This window comes from Ambystoma mexicanum, chromosome 13, assembly GCF_040938575.1.
Source record: "Ambystoma mexicanum isolate Mex_15411 chromosome 13, UKY_AmexF1_1, whole genome shotgun sequence".
Taxonomy (NCBI): domain Eukaryota; kingdom Metazoa; phylum Chordata; class Amphibia; order Caudata; family Ambystomatidae; genus Ambystoma; species Ambystoma mexicanum.
In genome coordinates this window covers 201,194,761-201,219,491 of record NC_090938.1, presented here as the reverse complement: position 1 = coordinate 201,219,491, position 24,731 = coordinate 201,194,761, and the positions used below count along the sequence as shown (strand labels likewise).

The following is a 24,731-nucleotide window of genomic DNA, read 5'->3' as shown; positions in this document are numbered from 1 at the left end:
GAGGGGATGCCACAATCGCCCTGGCAATGATGCTGTATGCGTTCTGAAGCGGTTGTGGATGTAGCGGGAATCTGAACGTGATGTGTGTTTGGAAGGGATTCTGCCTGGGATATTGCCGGGTGACAAAAAGGGTAATGAGTGTTTGAGGCCAATCCTGACAATGGCACTGGCAGGTCCCTATGGGGCACTGCTGTGCTCCCGTCATGGGTGTGTGGTGCATGGCACTTGGATGTGTCCCTTGGCTGCCTCGGCACTACTCTGACTCACAGGTGTGGCCTTGCTGCACTGGCACATGGATGCTGCGATAGGCGACTGATGTGGCCCCCGCTCACTGCACCCTGTCGCAATGCCTGGCTCAGGGGTCTGTCCACTGTGGCATACTGTGCTAGGCTGTCATTGTTGCATGCACCTCATTGGGGGACGAAGGGGGGGTTCACTCACCTTCTGCCTTCTGGCTGTCGGCACCCGCCTCTGCACCTCCAATGCCCTTCATGGCCTCCATATCCAACACTGAGCTGCACTTGTGCACCCACAAGTGCAAGTGGCAGCACTGTCCCTCCACCTGTGGCCATGCTCTCCTGCCTGTACTGTGTGAGAAACCTGAAGGTGTCCCGCTTGTCCCCAGAGATCTGTTTTCCTGGCGACCAGGGCACGTCCATCGCTATTGGATCCAGTTCCTGGGGGTGGATGAGTGGGGGTGGGATCACCTGGGTGAGGGGTTTTCGGGAAGAGGAAGTGGGACACTGAGGGTTGAGATGGGGTATCCCCTTCCCTGTAATAACTTTTCCCCATCCTATCCTGTAGTATATTTAGAAGCTCTTCCCATCCCCCCGCCCCCCTTTCCCACACAAACACTTTCACAGTAGTAGACAACAGACTAACACCAGAGTCATTTACCTGACATGTCCCAACACTCGGGTCAGGCAGAGTCAGCCAAGTGACAATAACCACACATACCTGACAGCTCATTACCTTCCTCACAGGGATGAAAGGCGGAGCACGAAGCACACTTCGAGCAAGGCTGAACACACGAGGAGACCGCTACACCAAACCAGCAGTACAAAAGGAGAAGAGAAGCGGTGAGACCTGGAAGGATGACGAAGGGGGAATCGCCCTTGCCCTTTTCATCTCAGAACTGTGAAGCCTCCAGAAGGGAAATTGTAAGACTGGGAGTTACAACTGGCGTGAGGAGCAACAGATGTCACTGGAACCCTTATTCTGATAAAACTAAGCATACAGGAATGGTATTAGGAACACATGAACTGTGTTGAAGAAAGGCCAGTCTTTGTCTCTTTTGTCTCTCTCTCTCTTTCGAGGGGATTGGGTCCTCCGATGTATTCCATATCTACGACAGTGATCACAACAGCTGTGCTGCTTCGGAAAATCTTTCGGCGTCTGCGTCCTGCATCCATGACGTCGATACGCTGTCCTCGAGGGCCTCCGTCGAGCCGACGTCACTGGATGTTATAAGTAGAACGCACAATGCCCGTAGCCTCAGTTCCGTTTTTTCCGGAACGTGTTTGCTTCGGAGATGCTACTGAATCCTGTTCTTTCGGTTCTTCGAACCTGTTTCTTCATTGAATATTGTATGATGTCTTTGGCTTCTTCCGCCCCGCGGTCCGGGTTTAAGAAGTGTCGGGTGTGTGGGTCCAAGATGTCGCTGACAGACATGCACAACGCTTGCCTCTGGTGCCTCGGGGAGGACCATGATACGGATTTTCGTGTCGACTGCCAATCGCACACATCGAAGGCATTGCGGGAGTGTAAGAAGAATCTGTCGGTCGGTAAGGTGGCCAAGCCCCGGAAGTCGCGTTTCACTGGTCTTTCGATGGATGATTCGAGGGGCGACTCTCGGCATCGTCGTTGTGAGACTGGGGGTTCTCGGTCTGGGAGTCGGTCCCGGCATTCCTCTGCCTCTTCGAGGCACTCCTGGAAGCGCCGTCACAGGTCGCCTTCCCCGTCCCAACAAGCATTCCACTCCTGAGGAATGGGATTCCTTCCGAAAGGAGATGTTGGTGATTTTTCAATCGCAGGGCTCCGGTCCGTCCGCGCCGTCTGAGGACGCCGGGCGTGGCCGTGCTACAGACACCGCTCGTCCGCCTTCGGGGTCGAGCAGTCGTCGCGACCACCGTCGCCTTCGAGGTCCCGGTCGGACAAGGATGGTCGCTCTAGGCATGCCCGTTCCAGGTCCCGGTCCGCGATGCCCTGGAGACCGCGAGAACCTGTGAAGTCTTCGAAGAAGACATCGACGCCGGCGGCGCCGAGGTCGTCGACGGACTCTCTCGAGGCTCCACCTCTGAGGAAGTCGTTGACGCCATCGGCGCCCAGGCTGTCGAGAGACACGCTCAGGGCTCTGCCCTCAAGGCCTGTGTCGACGCAGCCGGAGCTGTTGGCGCCGCGCTCGACGCTGATTCCGTTGACGCTTTTCGAGGCGGCTTTGTCGGGGGTACCCCGTGGTACGGTGGAACCCCCAGAAAGGCTCTGGCCAAGGCTAAACATGTCTTTGTTCCTTTTTCTGTACCCTCTTTCCAGCCTTTGGTTTATATTTCTGAGGTGGATTAGGGGTCTGAGGAACGTGAGGTTCCTGCAGAGGTTCCTGATGGCCTCCTTTCTGGTCATAGCCAACTTGAGGACCTGCGCCAGTCGTTGCACGATGCCAGTGGGCTGGACACCTCTCCGTAGGTGGAGTTTGGTAGGCCTGAGTCTGGCACGCATGCCGACTCCTCTTACCGGCGCCTGATGTCGAGGATCACTGATTACCTGGGGTGGTCTGCCCCCCCCCTGGGGATTTTCAGCAGGATGATCTGACTGATATCCTCGACCAAGGTCCACCAACTGACCCAGTACTGCCATTCCATATGGCCTTGCAGAGAAGGGTGGCTGCGAATTGGACTTCTCCGGAGAGTCTCCCGGCAGTGAGCAAGTCCTTGCCAAAGAAATATCGCCCAGCCAGTGGCGACCCATGCTACTTGACCAAGCACCCCACTCCAGAGAGTTTGGTGGTGCAGGCGGCTACGGCCCCCGCAAAGCAGGCGTGTACCCTACCATCCTTCCTGATTGGGACGACAAACGTTTTGACGGCTGGGCAAAGAAGGTGTTTTCTTCTGGGGGTATGGCGCTTCAGGCTGCCCACTCCGTTTGTGCGTTGTCTCGTTTCACGCACACTCTGTGGAATTGTATCTCCTTAGCGGCTGATCATATTCCCGAAGGGGGGGAACGAAATGGCTTTCTTGCTATCGTGCAGGATGGCAAGGACGCCATGTGTGAGTCTGTTCAGTCGGGTCTGGACTTGGTTGATTGCGTCAGCCGGTCCATGGCGGCGAGCACTGTAATACGCAGGTTTGCGTGGTTGCGGAAGTCTGGGTTTGCTCCTGATGTGCAAGCTCTGCTCCTCAACATGCCCTTTGATGGTGAACATCTTTTTGGCAGCATGGCAGACGAGAGCCTTGAGAGGTTGCAGACCTCCAAAGCTGCAGCAAAGTCGTTGGGCGCTGCAGTTCGCCAACCTCCGCCTTTTCGTCCTAGGGGACAACAATGGAGGGGAGGTTCCTTTCGATATTACTCATCCTTTAGTAAATTGAGAGGAGCTGCTAGTCAAAGGGGCCACCGTAGAAGTGCCAGAGGTGGAAAACAGGGTACTCGAGGTGCAAAGGCTGCTCGGGCAGTTGCCTCTTTGCCCTCAGGCACTGCCGCAGCCGCTTCAGCTCAGTCATGAGGCCATGTCCCATGGTTCGCCGGTTGGGGGAAGGCTGACGCAGCATCTTGTAGAGTGGCGTGCCATTACTTCAGATGTGTGGGTTCTGGAGATCATAGCCCATGGCTACTGTCTTCCTTTCCGGCAGAGGCCTCACGACAATCCACCAGGGAATCTCTCTTTGAAGAGTCCGGATCCCTGCTGGAGAAAGACGCCATAGAACTGGTGCCTGTAGCGGAGAGGAACAAGGGATGGTATTCCCCTTATTTTTTTATTTCGAAGAAAGACGGGGGATTGAGACCCATCATGGACTTGCGTGGTTTGAACAAACTCCTCAGGAAGGACAAGTTCAAGATGGTTACTCTTTCTCAAGTCCTCCAGGCCCTTCAACTTCAGGACTGGTTGGTGTCTCTCGACCTCAAGGACGCTTATTTTCATGTGCCCATCCATCCAAAGCACAAGAAATACCTGAGGTTCGCGGTTGGCGACTCGCACTCTGTTTCGGGTCCTGCCGTTCGGATTGACTTCTGCCCCAAGGGTCTTCACCAAGCTCATGGTGGTGGTGGCAGCGTATCTCAGGAAAGGGGGGGATTCACGTCTACCCCTACCTGGATGATTGGTTGATCAGGGCGAGCTCACCCGAGCAGGTCCTGGATTATCTGTCCGTCACCTGCCACTCCCTTCACAAGCTGGGCTTCTCCCTCAATTTAAAGAAGTCCCACTTGACGCCAACACAGCGGCTCCAGTACATCGGAGCAGTGCTCTACACATCCCTGGGGCAGTGTTTCCCTCCCCAGGTGAGGGCTCTTCACATGCAGCAGATGGTGCACAAGTTTCAACTTGCCCAGACGCTCCCGGCGTTCGAGTTCTTGAGTTCCAGAGGCCATGTTGCGGATGAGATCTCTGCAATGGGCTCTCAAGCTCCAGTGGTCACAGTCCTCCGGCAGGATGTCGGACCCCGTTCAGGTGCCATCCTCGGTTGCCCAGGACCTTCTGTGGTGGGCCGTCGAAGGCAATCTGATGAGGGGGCTCCATTTTGGCTGCCCTGGCCAGAGGTGACGATCGTGACGGACGCATCCCTCACGGGATGGGGAGCTCATGCCAACGAGTTGACAGTCAGCAGTCGTTGGTCTCTGTTGGAGTCCAGACTCCATATCAATCTGTTGGAGCTGCGGGCCGTCAGGCTTGCCCTGAATGCTTTTCTGCTGACTGTGCGAGGGAAGAATGTCCTGATTCTGACGGACATGACAGTGGCCATGCACTACCTCAACAAAAAGTGGGGGGCAGGGTCACTTCCTCTGTGCAGGGTGGCGATGCAGCTCGGGTTCTGGGCCATCCAGCAGGAAGTTTTTCGATCTCGGCAGTTCATCTGGCCAGAGACGAAAACGAGACAGCGGATGCTGTGAGCAGGCATAGCGCGATCTCTCACGAGTGGGAGCTGGCTCAGGAGATTCTCCTGGAGATCTTCGCCCTTTGGGGGACCCCTCAAGTGGATCTCTTCGCCTCCAGTGTCAACTGAAGTGCGAAAGGTTCTGCTCGCGGGAATTTCCTCCGAAAGGAGCCTTAGGAGACGCGTTCGTGGTGGAGTGGTCCTTCGCACTGCTATATGCGTTTCCTCCAGTCCCCGTCATCCCGCAAGTGCTGCGGAGGCTACGGAGGTTCGGTTCCCGGATGATTCTCATTACCCCGGCATGGGCCTGGAGGACGTGGTACCCGGACCTTCTCGACTTGTCCATCTGCCCTCCACGTCGTCTTCCCTACCGAGACGATCTGCTCTCACGGGAGGGGGGTCAAGTTCTCCATCCAGAGGTCAGGTCCCTCAACCTTCACGCTTGGCTTCTGAAAGGTTGAGGTACAAGGTTTGGGACCTCCCTGAAGACGTGATGGAGGTGTTGCTTTCGGCCAGACGGCCGGCGGCTAAGTCCCTGTACCGTTGCCGTTGGAGAAAGTTCTGCAACTGGTGCTGGGTTCAGAATGTGGATCCTTTTTCATGTGACATTCCTGTGGTTCTGTCTTTTTTGCTTTCGTTGGCCCACAGGGGCCTGCAAGTGGGTACTGTTAAAGGTTACCTGGCGGCACTGTCTATATTTAAGTGCTCGTCTGAGGAGTGTTCCTATTTCAAAATTCCTTTAATTTCTCAGTTTCTCAAAGGACTCACTCATTTGTTTCCGCCGTCACCTTTCCAGGTGCCTGGTTGGGATTTGAACCTTGTTCTAAAATTCCTTATGGGTGCTCCGTTTGAGCCTTTACTTTCTTGTCCTTTGAGGCTGTTAACCCTTAAAACTGTGTTTTTAGTTGCGGTCACTTCCGCTCGCAGAGTGAGTGAGTTACAGGCACTTTCAGTTAAGCCACCCCTTTATCCTCCTCCACATCCTGGTAAGGAAGAGGAGAGGCTCCATAGGTTGGATCCTAGGAGAGCTTTGAGTTTCTACATTTCACGCATGTCCCGGATCAGAGTGGATGATCAGCTCTTTATTGGTTACGCTGGAAGGTGTTTGGGACAAGCTGTGACTAAGCAGACTTTGTCTAGATGGATTATCTTGGAAATTTCTGAATGTTACCGCCTGCCGGGTAAGGACCTTCCGGTAGGCTTACGGGCCCATTCTACTAGGGGTATGGCTGCCTCTACTTCCCTGCAGAGGGGTGTTCCTATTCGTAACTTCTGTGAAGCAGCCACATGGGCTTCGGTCCATACTTTTGTACGTCACTACTCCCTAGATCTATCCATGGGCGGTCCTTTACTCTGCAATTTGATTGGGCATTCTAAATTTCTATATTCTAAATTCTTTTTCCCTCCTCCATACGTTGGTACTGCTTTGGGAGTCTGTCATAGATATGGAATACGTTACTCTCTTACCTGGTAACGTTCTTTCGATGGGATGGTCCGATGACGTATTCCATATCGTTCCCTCCCTACCTGCCCCGCTACAGAATTTCTTAAGCGATTGTAGCTTACGTTTCCGCAAGACTTTCTGTGGTCATACTGGCAGTGGTTTGGTGCCACACGTTCTGGGGAAAAAACTACAACTGAGGCTACGGGCGTCATGCGTCCTCCTTATAACATCCGGTGACGTCGGCTCGACGGAGGCCCTCGAGGACGGCGTATCGATGTCATCGACGCAGGACGCAGACGCCAAAAGAATTTCTGAAGCAGCACAGTTGTGGTGATTACTGTCATAGATATGGAATACGTCGTCGGACCATCCCATCGAAAGAACGTTACCAGGTAAGAGAGTAACTTGTTCTTCTCTCACTCTCTTTCACCCTTATTCTCTCTTTCTGTCTTTCTTCTCGCACACTCGGCTATTCACCCATATGCTCCTGACCCTAGGCGCGTCTGCAATCCATGGTTCCCATTATCCCTCACTTTTGGGCAGCATTTTGTTGCCTCAAAGCAGTTTTATTGCAACAGGCATATTTGAAATTAACAATAAATTGACTATTGAGGCTAGGAGGAGTTGTAGTTCAAAACAGCTGGAGAGTCAAAGGTTGCAGACTCCTAGAACCACTGGGAATGTTGCTGTTTCACAAGGTTACCAACAATCAAACGCAGATGGGCTTCCTGCTGATGAACACAGAGCAATGAACCCCCACCCATACTTCATAAGGCAGTCGCTGCCGCGCAAGCGAGCGGGCCGAGGTGGAGGGCTACCCTGTGCATAACCTAAGACAGCCACTGTTGGCAAGATGCCATCTTAATGACCAAATCAAACTTTATGGCTACTGCTTAACCTATCAAACCATCGCCATCCGTAGAGCCTAGCATAGCTTGCCAGTACCTGTCAATGTCATGACTGTTATGTTTTTTACTAACAATTGCCAGCTACAGGTTAAAATGTGGTGCTTTACATGTTGTTCTGTTTCTTTTTTGGCAGTTACTGACTCATACTTCATTTTTTTGTATTCACCACTTGCAGGTCTTATGGGCATTTTCAAGCTAAAGAGTACCATGTGTCCAAGGGGACATCTGGACCCTCTCCTCCTGAGCTGGATCATCTGCGAATTGGAATGTGTCTCACCAGATTATCTGTAACAAAGGTAAGCGACTCTGACCCGAGCGGGGAAACATAGCTGCTTTGGGCTCGCGTAATGGCAGCAACGTGTGACCCCAAGAAATGCAACGATTAAGCAAAGGGATTGAGCCTGACAACATGAAAATGTTCCAGCACCATGGTATCTGCTGAGACCAAGGTTGAGTGAGATGAAGCAGGAAAAACCTCTACTAATGACTATCCGTGATGACGGATGTATCTATAATGAAGGCGCGGTCGGTGAGCCCAATGTCGAAACTGGGCATCCAATGACACCTGGACTGCTGGGACTGGTATTAGTCTGATAGCAATGAAACAGTTGGCGATCAAGTCCTGATGTGGAGTAACGACCAAGCACTATGGATCCATTCCTGTTACTCAATAGAAACCAACACTAAAGAGCAATCCTTGTCAGAGCAGCAACCAGACGCTTCAGATTAGGTATTGGCGCTCAGTAGCCATCACACACTCATACAGGCACTGCCACACTGTAATGCCAGATAGATTTCCATATTCAAACCATCAGTCTAGAGAAATCTCCTTCTGGCACCTCTGTTATCCTCAAAACAAAGAGGTGATGGCTGGAACGCTTAGAAATAATCTTAAACCTCTGGGAATTGCTCTGGCCAACCCTCCAGACCATCTTTCTTCGCCTGCCAAGCCATTATATAAGGAGGAAGACATATGCAAATCAGACCTGGTCCCACCCCACAAAGGGGCAGTCCAGCCTGACGCATCCCTTCCGCACAATACCACAAGCATCCTCAGACATGTTTCGTTCTCATTGGGCATCATCAGTGAGAAGTAGCGTTGGGTCTCTAAGCCCAGTAGGCATGGGACCCACGTCATGGCACTCATTCCAAACCTTCCAGCCATCACATCTTTTGTTTTGCATAAATTACCTCTGTTATCCGATCACTGAACTACTCATCAGTAACAATAGTGACTTTTATGTCACACCAGTGCAGTCCACTGCAGAGACACACTACCACTTTACAGAACTCTATACTAATTTACATTAGTAAATTAAAACACTTGGGGCAAATTGTTGCCTATAGTAGGGCTTCACATCAGCACCTAATAAGAAATTAAAACCTTTAAAGAATTAAAATGTTGTGTCTAGGACATGGGTCGCCAGATGTTTTTGACTAGGAATTCCATGATCCCTCCCCATTGAATACATGAGCTGGGGCCAGTGGTAGATGTAGTTCAAAACATTTGGAGAGCCAAAATTTGCAGAGCCCTGGTCTAGGAAACAGTCAGAAGCCCTACAGAGGTGTATCGGCCACTTTTAGTCCCTAAAAATAGGCAAATGATCCCAAAAAATAAAAATAAGGAGTAATCCCATAAAAAAAGTAGGGAACAGACAGAAGGAACCATGTGCCCCACCCTTCTCTCAAACAGCTCCATGGATTTCTTTGGGCCAGAAGTGCATGTAGTACAAGAGGAAGAATTAAATTATCACTGCCTGATTGGAAGAAGTAAACATGTATCTTTTAATAGACATGAATAACTAGGTGCATAGAAATAATAATTGAAATATATTTCTGTTTTCCTCTTAAAACATTTGTGCTCCCATTGGGAAATTGACTTACATTTTTACTTCCCAAAACCATTGATCTGGTGTAACACACATGGTTATTTGATTAATGAGAGCAAAGGGAGACTGGTGATCAGCTGCGCAGGCGACTTGAAAATTGTTGAAAAGTGGCTTTCGGAGGGTTCTTGTTAAAGGCAAAGCTTCTAAACTTTCTGTGCCTTTGCACTGTGGGGCCTAGTGCTTTTTTTATTGTTGTTTTTTATCTTTTTTTACATGTTCATGAATGAATTTGAGAGCAAGGAGAGGGGCGGTATCTGCACTTTGTGATAAAATCCAGAGTAAGATACCAAGTAGGAAGCTTGGCACCCCAGATTTCTTGAAGGATCGGGAGAACTATGGAAGGTAGGAAAACAAGGCACATAAGATACTTCACGGGGAGGGGAGGAGGAGTGAAGGGGGATGTGTTGGTCAGTCGCAATATTATACTTTCCAAATACACACCTACATGTCTCAAAAACTGTGTAAAAACCTAAAAAGGGATCGGTTTGCGGTCCTAGAGATGACAATGCCATGCTGTGCCTATCCATGCATCCAAAAGGTCTGTCATGGCACAGCAGGCTAAACTCCATGGTCTGGAGTGTTGCCCAGAGCAGTGCCAGTCATTATGATTCATTCCACTCTTTCAATCCGTTGCTCTTCATAAATCCATATGTTTATCCAAAGATGGTCACCAAGCCTGCAGTGCCTAAAGACCGAAGCTTCACCTCACTGAGCATAGCCATAAGATGCTGAGACCGGTCTGGGGTTGCTTGTGGTTTCACGTAGATGGGTTGCAAACTAGTTGTTCCTGGCTGGATCACCCTTTTTTCAGCTCGGGTCAACCCAGATTTGCGTATGGCTTTCCCCCCTGTTTAAAGGCACTGCAGGTTGAACATTGCCCAGAGCATTGCCAAAGAGTTTGATCAATTCAAAACCAGCTATCCATCACTCTTCAGTTTTACTAGAAAAGTTTCACCACCACTGTATCATACCCACGTCAAGCTGAGTTTAGCAGGGTTGTCTGACCCAAGGCTTGGAGGGCCAAGATCCTGATGGGTGTTCAGGATGCACCTCATTAATATTCATGAGGGGAAATTTGAATACATTTAGACTCCTGGTATGCAAATATATTTCATGAATATTAAAGAAGGGTATCCCGAAAACCTGGCATGGATATGCCCTCGATGCCTGGAGTTGGACAACCCTAGTTTAAAGCAATGATTTCAATTTCAGGATCAAGAGATGGTGTGGGGCCAACTGTATCATATTTAAACCAGAGTTATACCAGTGAATAGTCTTGCTTAAGACTTTTTGTCCTCCAATAATGTTACTTAGTATTGTTAGAAATGTTTAGAAATGTTTAGGTTACAATCACATCTGTTCTTTCCTGTGGGTCTCCACTGTGTATTTCTTTTTATTTGCATTTACAAACAACCTTATAGGGCACTGTATAGGCATCTTGGCTTTGATGAAAGGCATCCAACTGGCAATAATGTTGCATTCAAGCCAGTGGTCAAATGTATAATGTGGTACCCATCCTTTTTCATTAAGTGCTGCCTTGCGACCCAACTCACTGCTAGGGGATTGAAAAGATAGCTTCTTGCACTGGCAGGGGCTTGGAAGAGGTTGCTGCTTGCCTTGGTTAGGGCTTGACAAAATGTGCTTCTTGCACTGCTAGTTGCTTGAAAAGGGTAGCTTAACGGACTGGTAGGGGCTTGCACTATGCTCTACCCTATGATTGGCATGTGACTAGACATTGGGGCAAATTCTGAGGAGGTGCGCTCTCGCAAACCGGCGCAGGGTCTTCAGACCACTCTAGAATCTGCACCCTGGGCTGACGCCCGGCTCACCCTTGCAGTAAAACCAGCCCTGTTGAATGGTAAAAATCATTGCCATTTCTGCCACTTTGTCCACTGCCCAACAATTTCACCCTTCCACTTTTCACTCTAGACACTCCGTGGCGACTGTTACTCATGTAGAGCGTTACAACAACCCTAAGAAGTGTATAACATGAACTTCAAGGATATGCAGCTGGCACCGGGAGAAGCGTCCCCCTTTCGATCTATAGCCGTATAGAATAATTATAGCTCTGCCTCTGCCAGAGGCATGCAGGGAGTATCTTAAGATCACATGTATCATCTGTGGGGAGTAGAGGTCTTGGAACCGTTGCTCTGGAATGGAAGCCATGAGGATGCCCATATTGCTGTTTTGTTTTGGTGGTTTAATTTAGTAAGAAATAGCTTGGGCTGTAAAGTGTTCCAGCTAAAATAATTAAAATAAAAAATTGCTACCAAGCGGAGGACTTGTTCATAATGTGGCTCAGCCCTGGGGACCCTGACCACTGTTTCCTCTCAGAGCCCATGTTCTTATCCTGTCGTATACATGGAACAGCTGTTGCCTGATTTTAGAAACCTGTGCCTAGTTTGGGCCTCACTTTTAGTTGAAAGAAATGGGGATTGGAAAATACCTCACTATCCCTAATCTAGGAAGAATTTCCCTACCTCAAAAAAAACGAATGGCTCTGTCCAGTGCCAAGATGCCCAAACAAAGTATATACTGTGAGAAACCTGGCGGTACTCACGTTTGGATCCTGACCCTGGGGGTGGAAAAGCGAGGGAGGATGATCTGAGTGGAGGGTCTTCGGTGATTGGGATGTAGTGCTGACAGGCGAGACATGGTATCCCCCTTTTACTGAAACCGCCCTCCCTTACACACCCTCTGCCTTTGTGGGCTATTGTGACCATACCCCCATGCAAACACCTGCACTTCCCCTGCAGGCCATTAAAAGAAATAAGAAAAGACACACTGTCCCTAAAAAATGCCACTCACTCAGAGCTAAAGGGCAGGCATGTCCAAATAATTGGCTAATGGAAGGTCAGGCAGGCTCTACACTGACAACACACCTGCAGCCTGTTAATCTGCTGCAGGTGTATAAAAGGTGGGGGCATTCAGCAGTACAGAGAAAAGCAGTTGGAGACACAGCAACAGTGAGGATGCATAGCTGAGTCTAGCAGCTGATCCCTGACTTGCAAGGAACTGGTGTTCTGGAGGAGAACAGCAAGGAGGTGGAGAGAAAACCAGCTGGAGGAGACTGACGAGAGGGCAAACTACCATGTAGCAGAGCAGAGGCTCTGGGGTGAAGAGGCGAGGGAGCTGTGTCTCCAGGGAGCCAGTGTGGTTAAAAAGGGAAGGCTATGGACCGGGCCGACCTTCCATTATGTAAGCCGGCTAAATACTATGTTGCGATTGTACGCGGAATGAAAGGAAATCCATTATTGCAGTCCTCCACGATTGTGAGACAATCTGATAATGGGGACTGGGAGAGAAGAATCGCAGAGTATCTGAATGAAGGCGCGGGAATGGAAAACCCATCGTCATGCCTTCAGAATGAAAGTACTGTATGCAGCAAGACAAACAAATAGAACCTTGTGTGATACAAAGTTACTGGGCCTCATTACGTCTCAGGCGGAGGACCATGGTGCTATTAGCACCATGGTCCATGCCGGTGTCCACCATGGCGGAATGGGGAATTACCACCCCATTCCGAGGTTTGCGGGGCGGTAATGCCCCATGCCGCCATGGCCCTTCCCCATTCCCATTTTTGCCCCATAGGGCTCAATGGGAATGGGGAAGGCGCTAAGTACGGTGCCGCAAATTGCGGCACCGTACTTAGCACCAAGGTCCCTTTGCGGGTCCCTACTTTAACGGCTGGTAAAACCAGCCGTTAAGGTCGGGTCCCGCAAAGGGACCTCGTAATTAGGCGCTAATAGGTTAACGGCGCCGCAGCCTTTTACGGCGGCGTTAACCCATTAGCGCCTGGGTCGTAATGAGGCCCACTGAGTGGTTGCGTAAGGAAGATTACGTTATCGAACGTCTCGGTGGACTGAAAGCATGAAATTGACATTGCGAGGGGATCTGTGTGAGACATGAAGTGCGAGCAAAGTGGCGCTGGCAATCGAGAAGCACAGTGAGAGCAGGCAGAAGGCTTTACACAAGAAAAACACTTTTTTTAAAAATCAATTTTTATTGCTTTTTGTAACAACCAATCAACACACAAAAACAAAACTTAGCGGTACATATTATACATTATTGAATGTTTCGTATCCTGTTAAACTGTGTCCGCTGTCTAACCCTTACACTCCCCCCCTTAACTTGAGCCTACTCCATTTGGTCTGTCCCTGTTATGTCCTCCTGGGATGTCTCCTCTTCCGCCTTATGGGAGACATCATCCTCCCCTGAACACGCCTGGGTGGGCCCCACCAACGTGGCTACCAAATGCTTCCAGGCCGTCAATCTATCTGCCTCTTCCTCTCCCCCTCTATTGGCTGCTTCAGTCCACACTACTGTTTCAGTTTCGGCCCATCTCTTGAGGTCATTCCACCACACCTCTACCTTTGGCCTCTTAGATGCTTTCCAGCCAATGGCAATCCTGCGCTTGGCCAATATATAGGCCAGGTCTTTAAGTTTGCTCACATGTTTTAACTTGTGTGATCTGGGGAACCCCCCCAACATACACGCCCACACCGATACCACCTTCAACGTGATCCCTCTTTCTGTCACGCGGGGGGTCACTTCTTTCCAAAATGTGCTAATTTCCAGGCAATCCCATGACATGTGGGTCATTCCCGCATTCACCTCTCCTCATTTGGGGCATGTCTGTATTCCTGTGTTTTTGAAACGGGCTATCCTCCTCTCCTTCCCTCATCTCTGACTGTCTGTCTGCCATCCAGGAATGGTGTGCCGCCAACGACCTCTGCCTTAATGCCAGTAGGACTGAGATTCTACTCATCGGCACACCAACTCCCTCTTCCCTGCAGCTTTCTGGCCGGGCTCTCTTGGCCCTCCTCCCACTCCCACCTGCAAGGCTAAAAACCTCGGGGTCATCTTCGACTCTGCACTCTCCTTCTCCCCTCACATCTCTGACGTCTCTAAGAAGTCGCACTACCAGCTTCACCTCCTTAGAGGTATTCTTCCTTTCCTCTCCTTCCCCCAGAAGCTCACTGTCTCCAGAGCTCTGGTCCTCTCTAAGCTGGATTACTGTAACAGCCTCTATCTAAATCTGCCTGCCTCCACTCTCCGCCCTCTGCAACTTATCCAGAACAGGACTGCGAGACTTGTCCTTGGCCTCAAGCCCAGGGATCGTACCTCTCCAGGACTGAAATCTCTGCACTGGCTCCCAGCGGCTGCAAGGATTAAGTTCAAAACCCTCTGCAGTGTACACAAGGCCTTCTGGGGTATGGTGCCGCAATACCTTCAACTCTCTTCCTAAATATTTTCCTTCTCGAGCTCTTCGCTCATCTGCCTCCAACTCCCTCAGGGTCAGTCGCTTCTCCAAGCAATGAGTTGGTGGCAGATCACTCTCTTCGGCAGGGGCCTCTCTCTGGAACAGCCTTCCTGCCTCCGTGAAACTCGAGGAGAACCATCTCCAGTTGTGGAAACACCTCAAAACCTTCCTCTTTGCTGCTGCTTTCTCTCCTCTCCTCCCTTGCTGAATTCCTGACTGAAATTGCACTGGTTACCTGGCCAACCTTTTTCTGATCTCTGGCCAAGGCCCCGTCAATTGCCCACCTGCACTGCCTCCCTGGCAACCCCTGCACTTGGGGACTATTTCTCTGTATCCCTTCAGTCCCACTACCAGCACTTATTTCTGCACTTCCTTGCACTTGCCACTAACTGGCTGTTTCATTTGTCTTATTTTATCTTATTTATTCCACTTTCCCATGTACTGCACTTTCCCCTCTCCCTTCCCCCGTGCACTTTTCCTTTTCCCCCCTTCCCCTGCACTTGCGCAATCTGAATGACACCTGGCCTAGTGGGATTGTTGGCTGTCCTCCCTTGTTCCTCCCCTTGCCTCGTCGTGCCTTGAAACACTTGTGTATAGGCGCGTTATAAATGCCATATCATATCCTCTGGTGGGTCATGTACGCTCTGAGTTATGTATAGTTGAATTTGTTGTAGCCTTGCATTCCTGGACATCTTCTTATGGTACCGTTGAGCCATCTCCCATAGTCCATCGTTCATACATTCCGCCCACCTCCTCTTCCCACTCTTGTCTTAGTTGGGCTACCTCTTTCCCAATCTTACTCATCAGCAGTTCATAGATTCGGAATACCTCATGCCCTCCCTCTGTGATGGCACAGATTGTTTCAATGGTTGTATTTTGTTGGTCTTCTAGCTCTATTTCAGACCACGTTCTTTCACTTGTGGCACTAGTCTGGTTTATGTGATATATTGGGCCTCATTACGACCCAGGCGGTAAGTTACCGCCTGGGCCGTGACTTTACCACATGGCGTAAACTATGTTTACGCCATGGTGGTTGGCGGACTTCCCGCCCCATTCCGAGTTTGGCGGGGCGGTAAGCCCCCAATCCCCATTTACCCTTCCCCATTCCCATTTTTGCCCCATAGGGCATAATGGGAGTGGGGAAGGCGTTAATTACGCCACCGTAAATTACGGTGGCGTAATTAACTCCATGGTCCCTTAGCGCCATGGATTTTAACACCTGCTAAAAGCAGGTGTTAAATCGCCATGGCGCTAAGGGACCTCGTACTCAGGCGGTAAGGGTCGGCGTTGTTTACGCCGCCGTAAAACCCTTACCGCCTGAGTCGTAATGAGGCCCATTACCCTTGATGTAAGCCCGTTTCCACTACCAGTGCTTTAAATTCCAACATCTTCCCATCCAGCCATGTCTCTCATTGTCGTGACACCCACCGATTCCCAGTGCATGCCTATCATTTTCCTAAGTTGCACGTCCCCTTTAGTTAATGCTACTAATGGTATTTGCAGGGAGCACGGAGTCGGGCTCTCCATGGCTCGGCAAGCCTTCCGCCACATTTGCCATCCCAGTTCCAACATCCTCGGGCACCCCTTTAGATCCTGTTTGGGCAACCATATCCATGCTTTCAAGAAGAATGGGGAACACTCTGATCCCCACAGTCTAGACTCCACAGTTGGGTCTTCTGATAGCCATTTAGCCACATATTGTAGCGACTGGCCCAGTGGTAAATCTCGAAAATTGGGAAGTTGTATGCCTCTTCTGTCATATGTGTTTTGTAGTTTCCACAGGGCTATTCTATTCCTAGTGTTATGCCAGATGAAGCCTCTACATATATTGGAGTCTGGCAAAGAATCGCTTAGGTATCATGTATGGTATATTTCCAAAAAAGTGTATCAGCCTGGGCAACACAACCATTTTTAACAGGACTGCTCTTCCCACCATGGCTGTAGGGAGCTTAGACCAAAATCTCATACTGTTCTCGATATTTGTTATGGCCTTCTGTGTTGTTTGTGTTCGTTCTCCACTGTGTGATAGATAACTATCTCTAGGTATCTAAAGGTTGTGGTCTCCCACGGTATTTGTAGAATGGGTAGGTTCTTCTGTGGGATCCCTTTGTATCTTCCTAGGGGGAATATGCATGATTTTTTTTGGGTTGACTGTGATGCCCAAGAGCAACTTAAATCGCTCCATTACCTCGAGTATGTATTGCAAGTTTTCCTCTGGGTATCTTAGATATAACAACATGTCATCCACATACAGCGATATTAGGTGTGGCCCTCCTTTCGTAAGAATCCCGACCCCTTCGTACTGTTGTCTGAGGTATATCGCCAGGGGCTCTAAAGCAAGGATATATAACATCAGGGACCAAGGACACCCCATTCTGGTGCCTCTACTAAGTTGCCACCTTTCCGAGATAACCGCTCCATTCTTGACTCTGGCCAATGGCAAGCTATGCAGCAGCATAACCCATTTTAGATACTCCGGCCCTATGCTGTATTTCTGTAAAACTGTTATCAGCCATGGCCATTTCACAGAGTCATAGGCCTTTACAGCATCCAATGAGACTATTGCAACCTCTTGTTCCTCTCCTTCTGTCTGTTCTATGACCCGGTGGAGCCTCCTGAGATTGTCTGATATACTTCTATGTGGGACATATCCCGTTTGATCGGGATGTATAAGTTTGCTTATAACCCGTCTCGATCTCCCAGCCAGAACAGCCGTGAGTATTTTGCTGTCCTGGTTCAGCATGGATATTGGTCTGTATGATCCGCGCTCCATGCTCGGCTTGTTGGGTTTAAGGATCGGGATGATTAACGCCTCTCTCAGGGATTCTGGCAACATTCCGATCTCAAGAGCCTCATTTAGCATGGCTAGTAGTGGGGGGAGCACTTCTGCCTTGTAGAACTCGCTAGGAAGTCCATCCGCCCCTGCGGCTTTACAAGTGGGCAATTCTTCGATCACTGCTCCTAGTTCCTCTATTGTGACAGGGTGTCTAAGTCCTCTCTCTCTTCAGCGCTCAGTTTCGATAGGCCAATATCTTCCAATATTTCCATTAACTCGCTGTCTTTTCCTTCCTCTATATCCTCATACAATAGTTTATACAACTCGAAGAACCCTCTATTCACCCCCTCTTGGGTATCAAGGACACGTCCCCCTTCTCCTTGTATTGCTCTAATAGTCGGTCTTGGTGTTTCGTTTTTGTACAAACATGCTAGCAGCCACCCTGGTTTGTCTCCTCCAGCGTGCTGTTTCTCAATATATTTCTTGTAGTTTAGGTTACATAGCCTCTCCCAGTGTCTTTCGCATACTTGCTTCAAATGATTAATAGTGTCCACTTTGTCTAGGGAGTCGACTCCACTACGCCTGACTATTTCGAGTTCCTCCTCTGCCTTCTGCAGTTCATGCATTATACCCCTCTGTAGACCTTTGGATTTATCTATCGCTGATCCCCTCACCACCACTTGACTGCCTCCCATAGGGTACCTGCGGATTTTACACTTAGGGTATTGTTTTCAAAATATTCAACAATCTCTTTCGTCAGGTCCCCTCTAAACACTGTCTCTTAAGGCTTCGGCTCTCATTCGCCACGTGGGAATTCTAGCTGTGGTGGGCTTGGTATTGCCATGTTAAAACCAGTGGTGAATGGTCTGAGAAGATTCTAGCTCTATATTCAGTCTGCACTATCTCTCCTATAATTTCCGGGGAGGCAAGCATATAATCCTACCGTGTATGCAAATTATGTGGGGCTGAGTAATGTGAGTAGTGTCCATCATCAGGGTGGTGTAACCTACACATGTCTCTAGCTTAAGGTCTGTCAACAAGGTCTGCAAGGTTCTGGCTGCAGGGGCGGGTTTGCTCAATTTCTCATCCGACCTGTCCATCCTGGGATTTAGCTTACAGTTGAAATTGCCTCCCCATATAACCGCATCCCCCAAGTATGAGGTTATTTTACTGTATAGGGTCTTGAAGTAGGCCACGGTATCTTGGTTCGGGGCATACATGTTGATAATGCACACCTCTTTGCTTTCTATTAGTCCCCGTACTATCACCATTTTCCCACCGGCTCCACCACAGATTGTAGCAGCTGAAACGGGACATGTGGTGCCACCCGTCTGTTTCCTACACCCTCCCATTACTGTTTTTCTTTCCTCCCCACCACCCCTCCAGCACTATCTGAAATGTCGTCAGGCCTAGTATGATAGTCGCTTGTTTTGTTCCTCCGCTCCCTTTCTGCACCCCTCTCCCTCACCTTTTGTTTTTCTCCGGCTCTACCAGAAATGTTGTCAAGCCTAGTACGGTAGTCGCCTGTCTGTTTCCATTTCCTTCCCACTCTCCCCCTCCCTTCCTTATCTATGTCTTAGCTCTTGCACGCATGTTGCCAGGCCGAGTACGATAGTTAATTTCACATCCTTACTGTTCATGGCCTTAAGAATGTGGTTGTATTTTCCATTGTTCCCTCCCTTGCCTTGAAGCGCTTTGAAACACATTGTACATAGGCGCTATATAAATAAACCATCATATCACGTAATTACCCCCCTAGCATATGCAGAGTACGATGCCCCCACAGTGGTCCCTTTCCATTTCTTCCCAATCACCTCTTGCTTTTCTTTTGTGAGATGGGTTTCTTGGAATTAGGCTATATCTATTTTCTGCCTCCGCAGGTACATCATGATTTTGTTTCTCTTGAGATAATTATTTAGTCCCCTAACATTCCAGGTAATTATCTTAAGGTCCCCATCATTATCCATACCCAGTTCCTCTCTTATCCCTTTTCATCTTCTGTGCCTTGCACTTTGGTGCTTGGATGTAGGCTCGTTCCCTCATTACAACACCAACACCCCCCCCAACTCCCTCCCCAACCCTTCCCATTCCCAACTGTTTCTCAGCTCTATCCCTGGATCTCAGGCCTTCCCACATTTAGTACCTATTCGGCATTGCCGATTCTAGGGACACAGCAGGATGTTGCCACACTAACGGCAGCCCAACTATGGGGTATAATAGTGAGTGCATCGTGTCTCCTGTCACTATGCTTCATTATGTTATGCTCGTTCATTACTGCATACGTTGCCCATAATTCTTTTGTTCTTATGTCTATCTTGCCTTATCTTATATTCAAGTCCAATGTTATAGTTTATACAGCACCTCAGCTTCGGGATCATGTCTCACTTCTCTGTTCCGTCTTTTTCCTGGCTGGCTGCTCCTGCCGGGCAGTTTTGGGCATCCAGCCACACTGTTGCATCTTCCGGGCTCTTGAAGAACAGGGCCTTGTATTTATAAAACATTTTCAGTTTCGCCGGGTACATCAACATGTATTTGAAGCTTGCGGCGCGCAGTCTCTTCTTTACAGTCCCGTAATTCAATCTCCGTCTCTGCGCCAGGAGCGTGTAATCCGGATACGCCGTGATGAACACGGATGCTCTTTGTATTGTGCCTCCTTTCCGGAAGAATTCTAGGATTTTCTATCTGTCTCGGTAATTTAGGATCTTGGCAATTATTAGCCTTGGCAGGGCCCCAGGGGGGCGGTCGCCTTGTGAGGGCTCTGTGTGCTCTCTCCACCGCGAACCCTTGAGTGAGAGCCCCTCCACCTATTCCTTGGAGCAACATGGTCTCAACGTAGTCCGTTGGGTTAGGGCCTTTCCTCGCCCTCCGGAAGACCCACTGTGCTTATATTGTTCCTCCGAGCATGCCCTTCAGCTTCCTCCGCTCTGTGTTCCAGGCTGCTTACCTGCTGTTTCAGCGCGTGAATCTCTGAGGCATGGGATGCGTGCGCTGCCGTGTTTGTGGTCACTTCTTTCTCCCACTAGTCTGTGCGCTCCGCTATCGTTCGTACGTCTTGTCCGAGTAGGTTGACGTCCTCCTATACTGCGCCCACTTTAAATTCCAACGCTGACTTGAGTTCGGCTGTAGTATTCACAGGAGGGAGAGCCCTTAAACAGACCAAGGACTAAGGGCTAAGAATATATGTATACAAATGGGGGTGTCCTGGCTGTGAGAGTCAGAGCTACGTGCAATTTATTCAATGCAAATCAAATCTGTAGTGTATTGACTACCCTTTAGTGGTATTATTTATGCATATCCTAGGGTAGGTGTACATAAAAAGGGAAGAATAATAATACACATGCGCTAGCTTATTTGTAAGAAGAGGTACAGCTTTAATTTAAGTTACTGTCCTCATCCATTTAACCATTTTGTAAAGAGATAATGAGTTCAATATGCAAAGGTGCCGTCAACCCGCACAAATAACACACCAACATACAAATTGTGCTGTGAGCATAAACCAAAACCAAAACAAATTGATACATGAATATGCATGGTAACAGTAATAGCGAAAGATATATATACAATTCTAATACATTCTGTTCTCCTCATTATTTACCATGTTGTTACATCAGGTTTTAGACATGTTATCCTAACCAAAGTAGAACTAACAAAACCTATTGTTCCTCTAAGATGGAGACCTTGGATGGGTCTAACATAGCCAGACTAAAAGGTGACCAAAAATAATGGACCGACGTCACTGAAATAAATCCAAACAAAGATTTTTAGGGGACCTAACAGCACCGCAGGGTGACCGGGTCCCAGGACGTTTCGGCTTTCAGTGGGTCACAGCCTTCTTCATGGAGCCAAGGTAAGGTGTCCCCTGTAGAGAATGAAGGGGAGCTGAGATTACGACACGTGGTGTATCAGGGATAATGTGAATGCGCAGTGGTTAAAAAACCTAGTATATAAATATGTCACTACTGAAAACAAAGGACACAAACACATTTTAAAAGTTCCAGTTTTCTCATATTAATGGTCAAGAACTGACCTTGCACCGGACTGGGTCCTGGGTTGTAGCCAGGAAGCCTAGGATGTTTGGAATCAGGTAAATCCCTCATCTGGGATGTGGTATGTCCACCTCTCAGCGAAGGGCTGGTAAAAAGAGGAAGGGCAGAAAGAGGCTCTGATAAATGCATGTCCCCTGTCATCCAACCACAGTGGAAGACCTGCACATACAGTTACATGAAAGGTGTGTTCAAGGCTGGATGTACCTTAAACCTGTGATAAGAAAAACCCCAATGGACATCTGTATTTTCCTTGAGGTAAGCGAACTGGAAAAATGTGCTGGCGAGGCCAAGCGAACAGCGGTGGAACGGAGCTGCACAAGTCTGTGGGAGTCAGAGAAAGAAGTGGCAGAATCGTAAGAAAGTGCCCGGAGTACAGGTGAGGACCAAAAGATCGACTTCCCAAAATGAATGGAGTACCTGCTGTTTCACGAGCCGCTATGGATGCGTGCTTTCGGGAGTACTGTGGAACTCTGAATGAAGCTGTATCCCCAGGACGTTTGTGCGCAGGTGAAGAGAAAAGAATACTGCACCGCGACACATGCGCTAATGAAGCGGAGTCATGGCAACCTGATGCTGGATCCCTAGGCGCACGGGGATAATCTTCAGTTAATGGCGGCGCGCAGCAGAGGAAAAAGACATGCTGTGGGTGCCACCGGTTCGCGGTGAGGGAGGGACCCTGGAGAGCTGAGGGCAGCATGATAATGCCGATGTGCTGGAGTGAAGAGCACGAGGGCACCACCGCGGTTAGTGGCTGTATCCCGAGGCCGTGTGTGGGTGGGATGGGATTACCTAATAACTTCACTAGGAGTATTAGACCCCAAACGAAAATAGTACAAATATATGATCAATGTATGGTACAGCGCAGGCTATACAGAGGTGCCTTGTGTCAAAAGGTGGGCGGCGGGGGACACAAGGTGGACACCGGGGCACAAAGGGCCGAAGAAGGCAGTGAGAGGGGGCTCATTGGAAATGGCCCTGAGGTTGTGCCTCATTCAGACCTATAGTGGTGGATTGTAGTTTATACATCCACCAAGCTTCTTTGAATTTTAGGGAGTTAATGATGTTGCTGGGTTGTGAACTTTGTCTGCAACCCACCAGGTGAAATTGTCAGGGCAATGCTGAAATTCAAGCAAGTGCGGTACCAGTGGTGCCGTGAGTGTTTTACAACGGATTCTGGACCGGTGTTCACCAATTCTTTTATGTACCAGTCTCGCTGTTTGTCCCACATAACGTAACCCGCAGGGGCATTCTATGATGTAAATCACGTTGCATGATTTGTAATTGGAGAAGTGCCTCAATTTCCACTCCTTGCTGCCTATGTGGAAGGAATTCATTTTTTTCGTCTGTTTACATGCTGTACAGTTTCCACAGGGATGGTGCCCATTGATTTCTCTAAGGTTACACAAAGTAGATCTGGTATTGTTTTTGCTCATCCTAGCATGGGTGAATACTAGGTGTAGTCCCCCCATACCTGCCTATTACATTCTATAATCCTACCTGACAAATACACTAGGGAAGCCAGCAGCTTTCTCTGTGGCACCCCGCAATAAACCCACTCGCCCTCACCGCACAGACTCTTGCACCAGAGAGACCACGACTGATGAGACCATGCCGTCTGCACTGGACAAAGATCACTGCAGCCGAACAACATCGAAGTCTATGGTACGTATACATTACACCATGTCTGTGGACACATGCTGCAGGCATGGCCAAACATCCATGCACCATAGAATGCAGCTATGGCTATGCTCATCCGGTCTAGCAGAGGATTTAGCCATCCAAACAGAAACAACTGATGTACCTCAACACCTCTGCTACTAGCATACAGCGACTACCAATGAAAAGAAATTCGGTATAGGTGGCCACATGTCAACTTCTTTCAACAATAGCACTCTATCCCAAACAACCAATAGAGCCCACGATGTGCCTGACCTTCTTGGGCTGCTTAGCCAAGCCTAGCCAGCTACCTAAATCATAGACCAGCGAAAATGCACACATGCATCTCCTAATCTAAAACTCTTAGAACCTCAAGCACATTGACTACGGTCACTGAGGGCGTTCCAACTACAAAGCGTATTGAGGCCATTCAAATGGGGAAAGAGCGCTATATAAGTAACCAATTACAATACAATACAATACAATAGATTTTCATTCTTTGAATATTCTTATATCGTTTTAGTGCGTCCTTGTCTCTTTTCTTCATGACATCACTTTACACCTATCAGATTTTCTTCTATGTCCAGTGGCGCCTGCAGACTTCCTTCTACCACATCAGTTTGAGGGTACATTCAGTACGGTTGTATGAGCGCATAACATCTTTCATATCTTCGGTGAAGTAGTAGTAGGATGATATCAGGTGTCATGCACAGTCCTTTCTTGCTGCTCTTTCAATATGACGGAGGTGAGGGGTGGGCTCCATGACATCTGCTTCTCTACATTCCCCCTCTGGTTGAATCTTTGACCACCTCATCAATCTTCTTCACCTTCTCTTCACCGTGTGGTTTATTCGTAATCCATATCTTTGTCACCCCCCTCAAGTCACGTGCATTCTTTGTGTTCATCCACACTCCAGGGCATATTACAAAACACTCACCTGTCGGTTGACAGAACACACAACGTTCTACATAGTTTTTATGACTGTTGGGATCCTAAAACTTTGTCCCTGGGGAACCAGAAAGACTTCCTTTCAGGTGTTAAAGGGTGGTGCTTTGGGGCCGGCGTCATCAGTTACAGCATTAACATCAATCATTATCTTCATCGCAATACCTTTTTTCGCTGTCTTCTTGCACTGTCCTATGTTTATTCATACAAGACAGAATGCTTGCAATATTAACACTAGTATTGCTCCCAGTAGTTTGAAGGCATTTGCCATTCAGGTTGGAACCCATGAGAACAGGGACGAAAACCAATCTTCATCTTCGGTTTCATCTACTTCTTCCACCATTTTCGGATGCAGGGTCGACAGCATTGTTATTTCTTCAGTCAGGGTTCCATTTTCTCCATCGCGGCAGGTATGCAAGTACAGCAAGAAGGCTTGGCGCACTTGCCTCCTTCCATTTCTCTTATCAAGTCTTGGACATACCTTTTCTGAAGGGTCATGAGCTTGATGGCCCTCAATTCTTCTCTAATCACATTGAATCCTTTTATTGTCATGTTAATTGTTTGTAGCAGTTCCCACCTGGTGATTTGTAACCATTTGGTGTTCACTGCAGTTTGAATACCTGGCATGAATATAGCTGTAAATATCGCAGCCGTTCTATTGAACAATTTGTGCTCATCTGGAATGTCGTGATAAGCTTCTATTGATTTTGCTGAAAAGTA

The 24,731-nt window shown here is 48.9% G+C and overlaps 1 protein-coding gene across 3 annotated transcripts in view; it reads left to right on the top strand.

Annotated features, from left to right (window-relative positions):
* Positions 1–24,731, top strand: part of LOC138521085 (uncharacterized) — a 193,839-nt gene that overhangs the window by 112,220 nt on the left and 56,888 nt on the right. For all 3 annotated transcript variants that reach the window (XM_069633641.1, XM_069633643.1, XM_069633642.1), the window contains one exon: positions 7,612–7,732. In XM_069633641.1, coding sequence (XP_069489742.1) covers positions 7,612–7,732 — 121 coding nt within the window. The remainder of the gene's footprint in view (positions 1–7,611; positions 7,733–24,731) is intronic.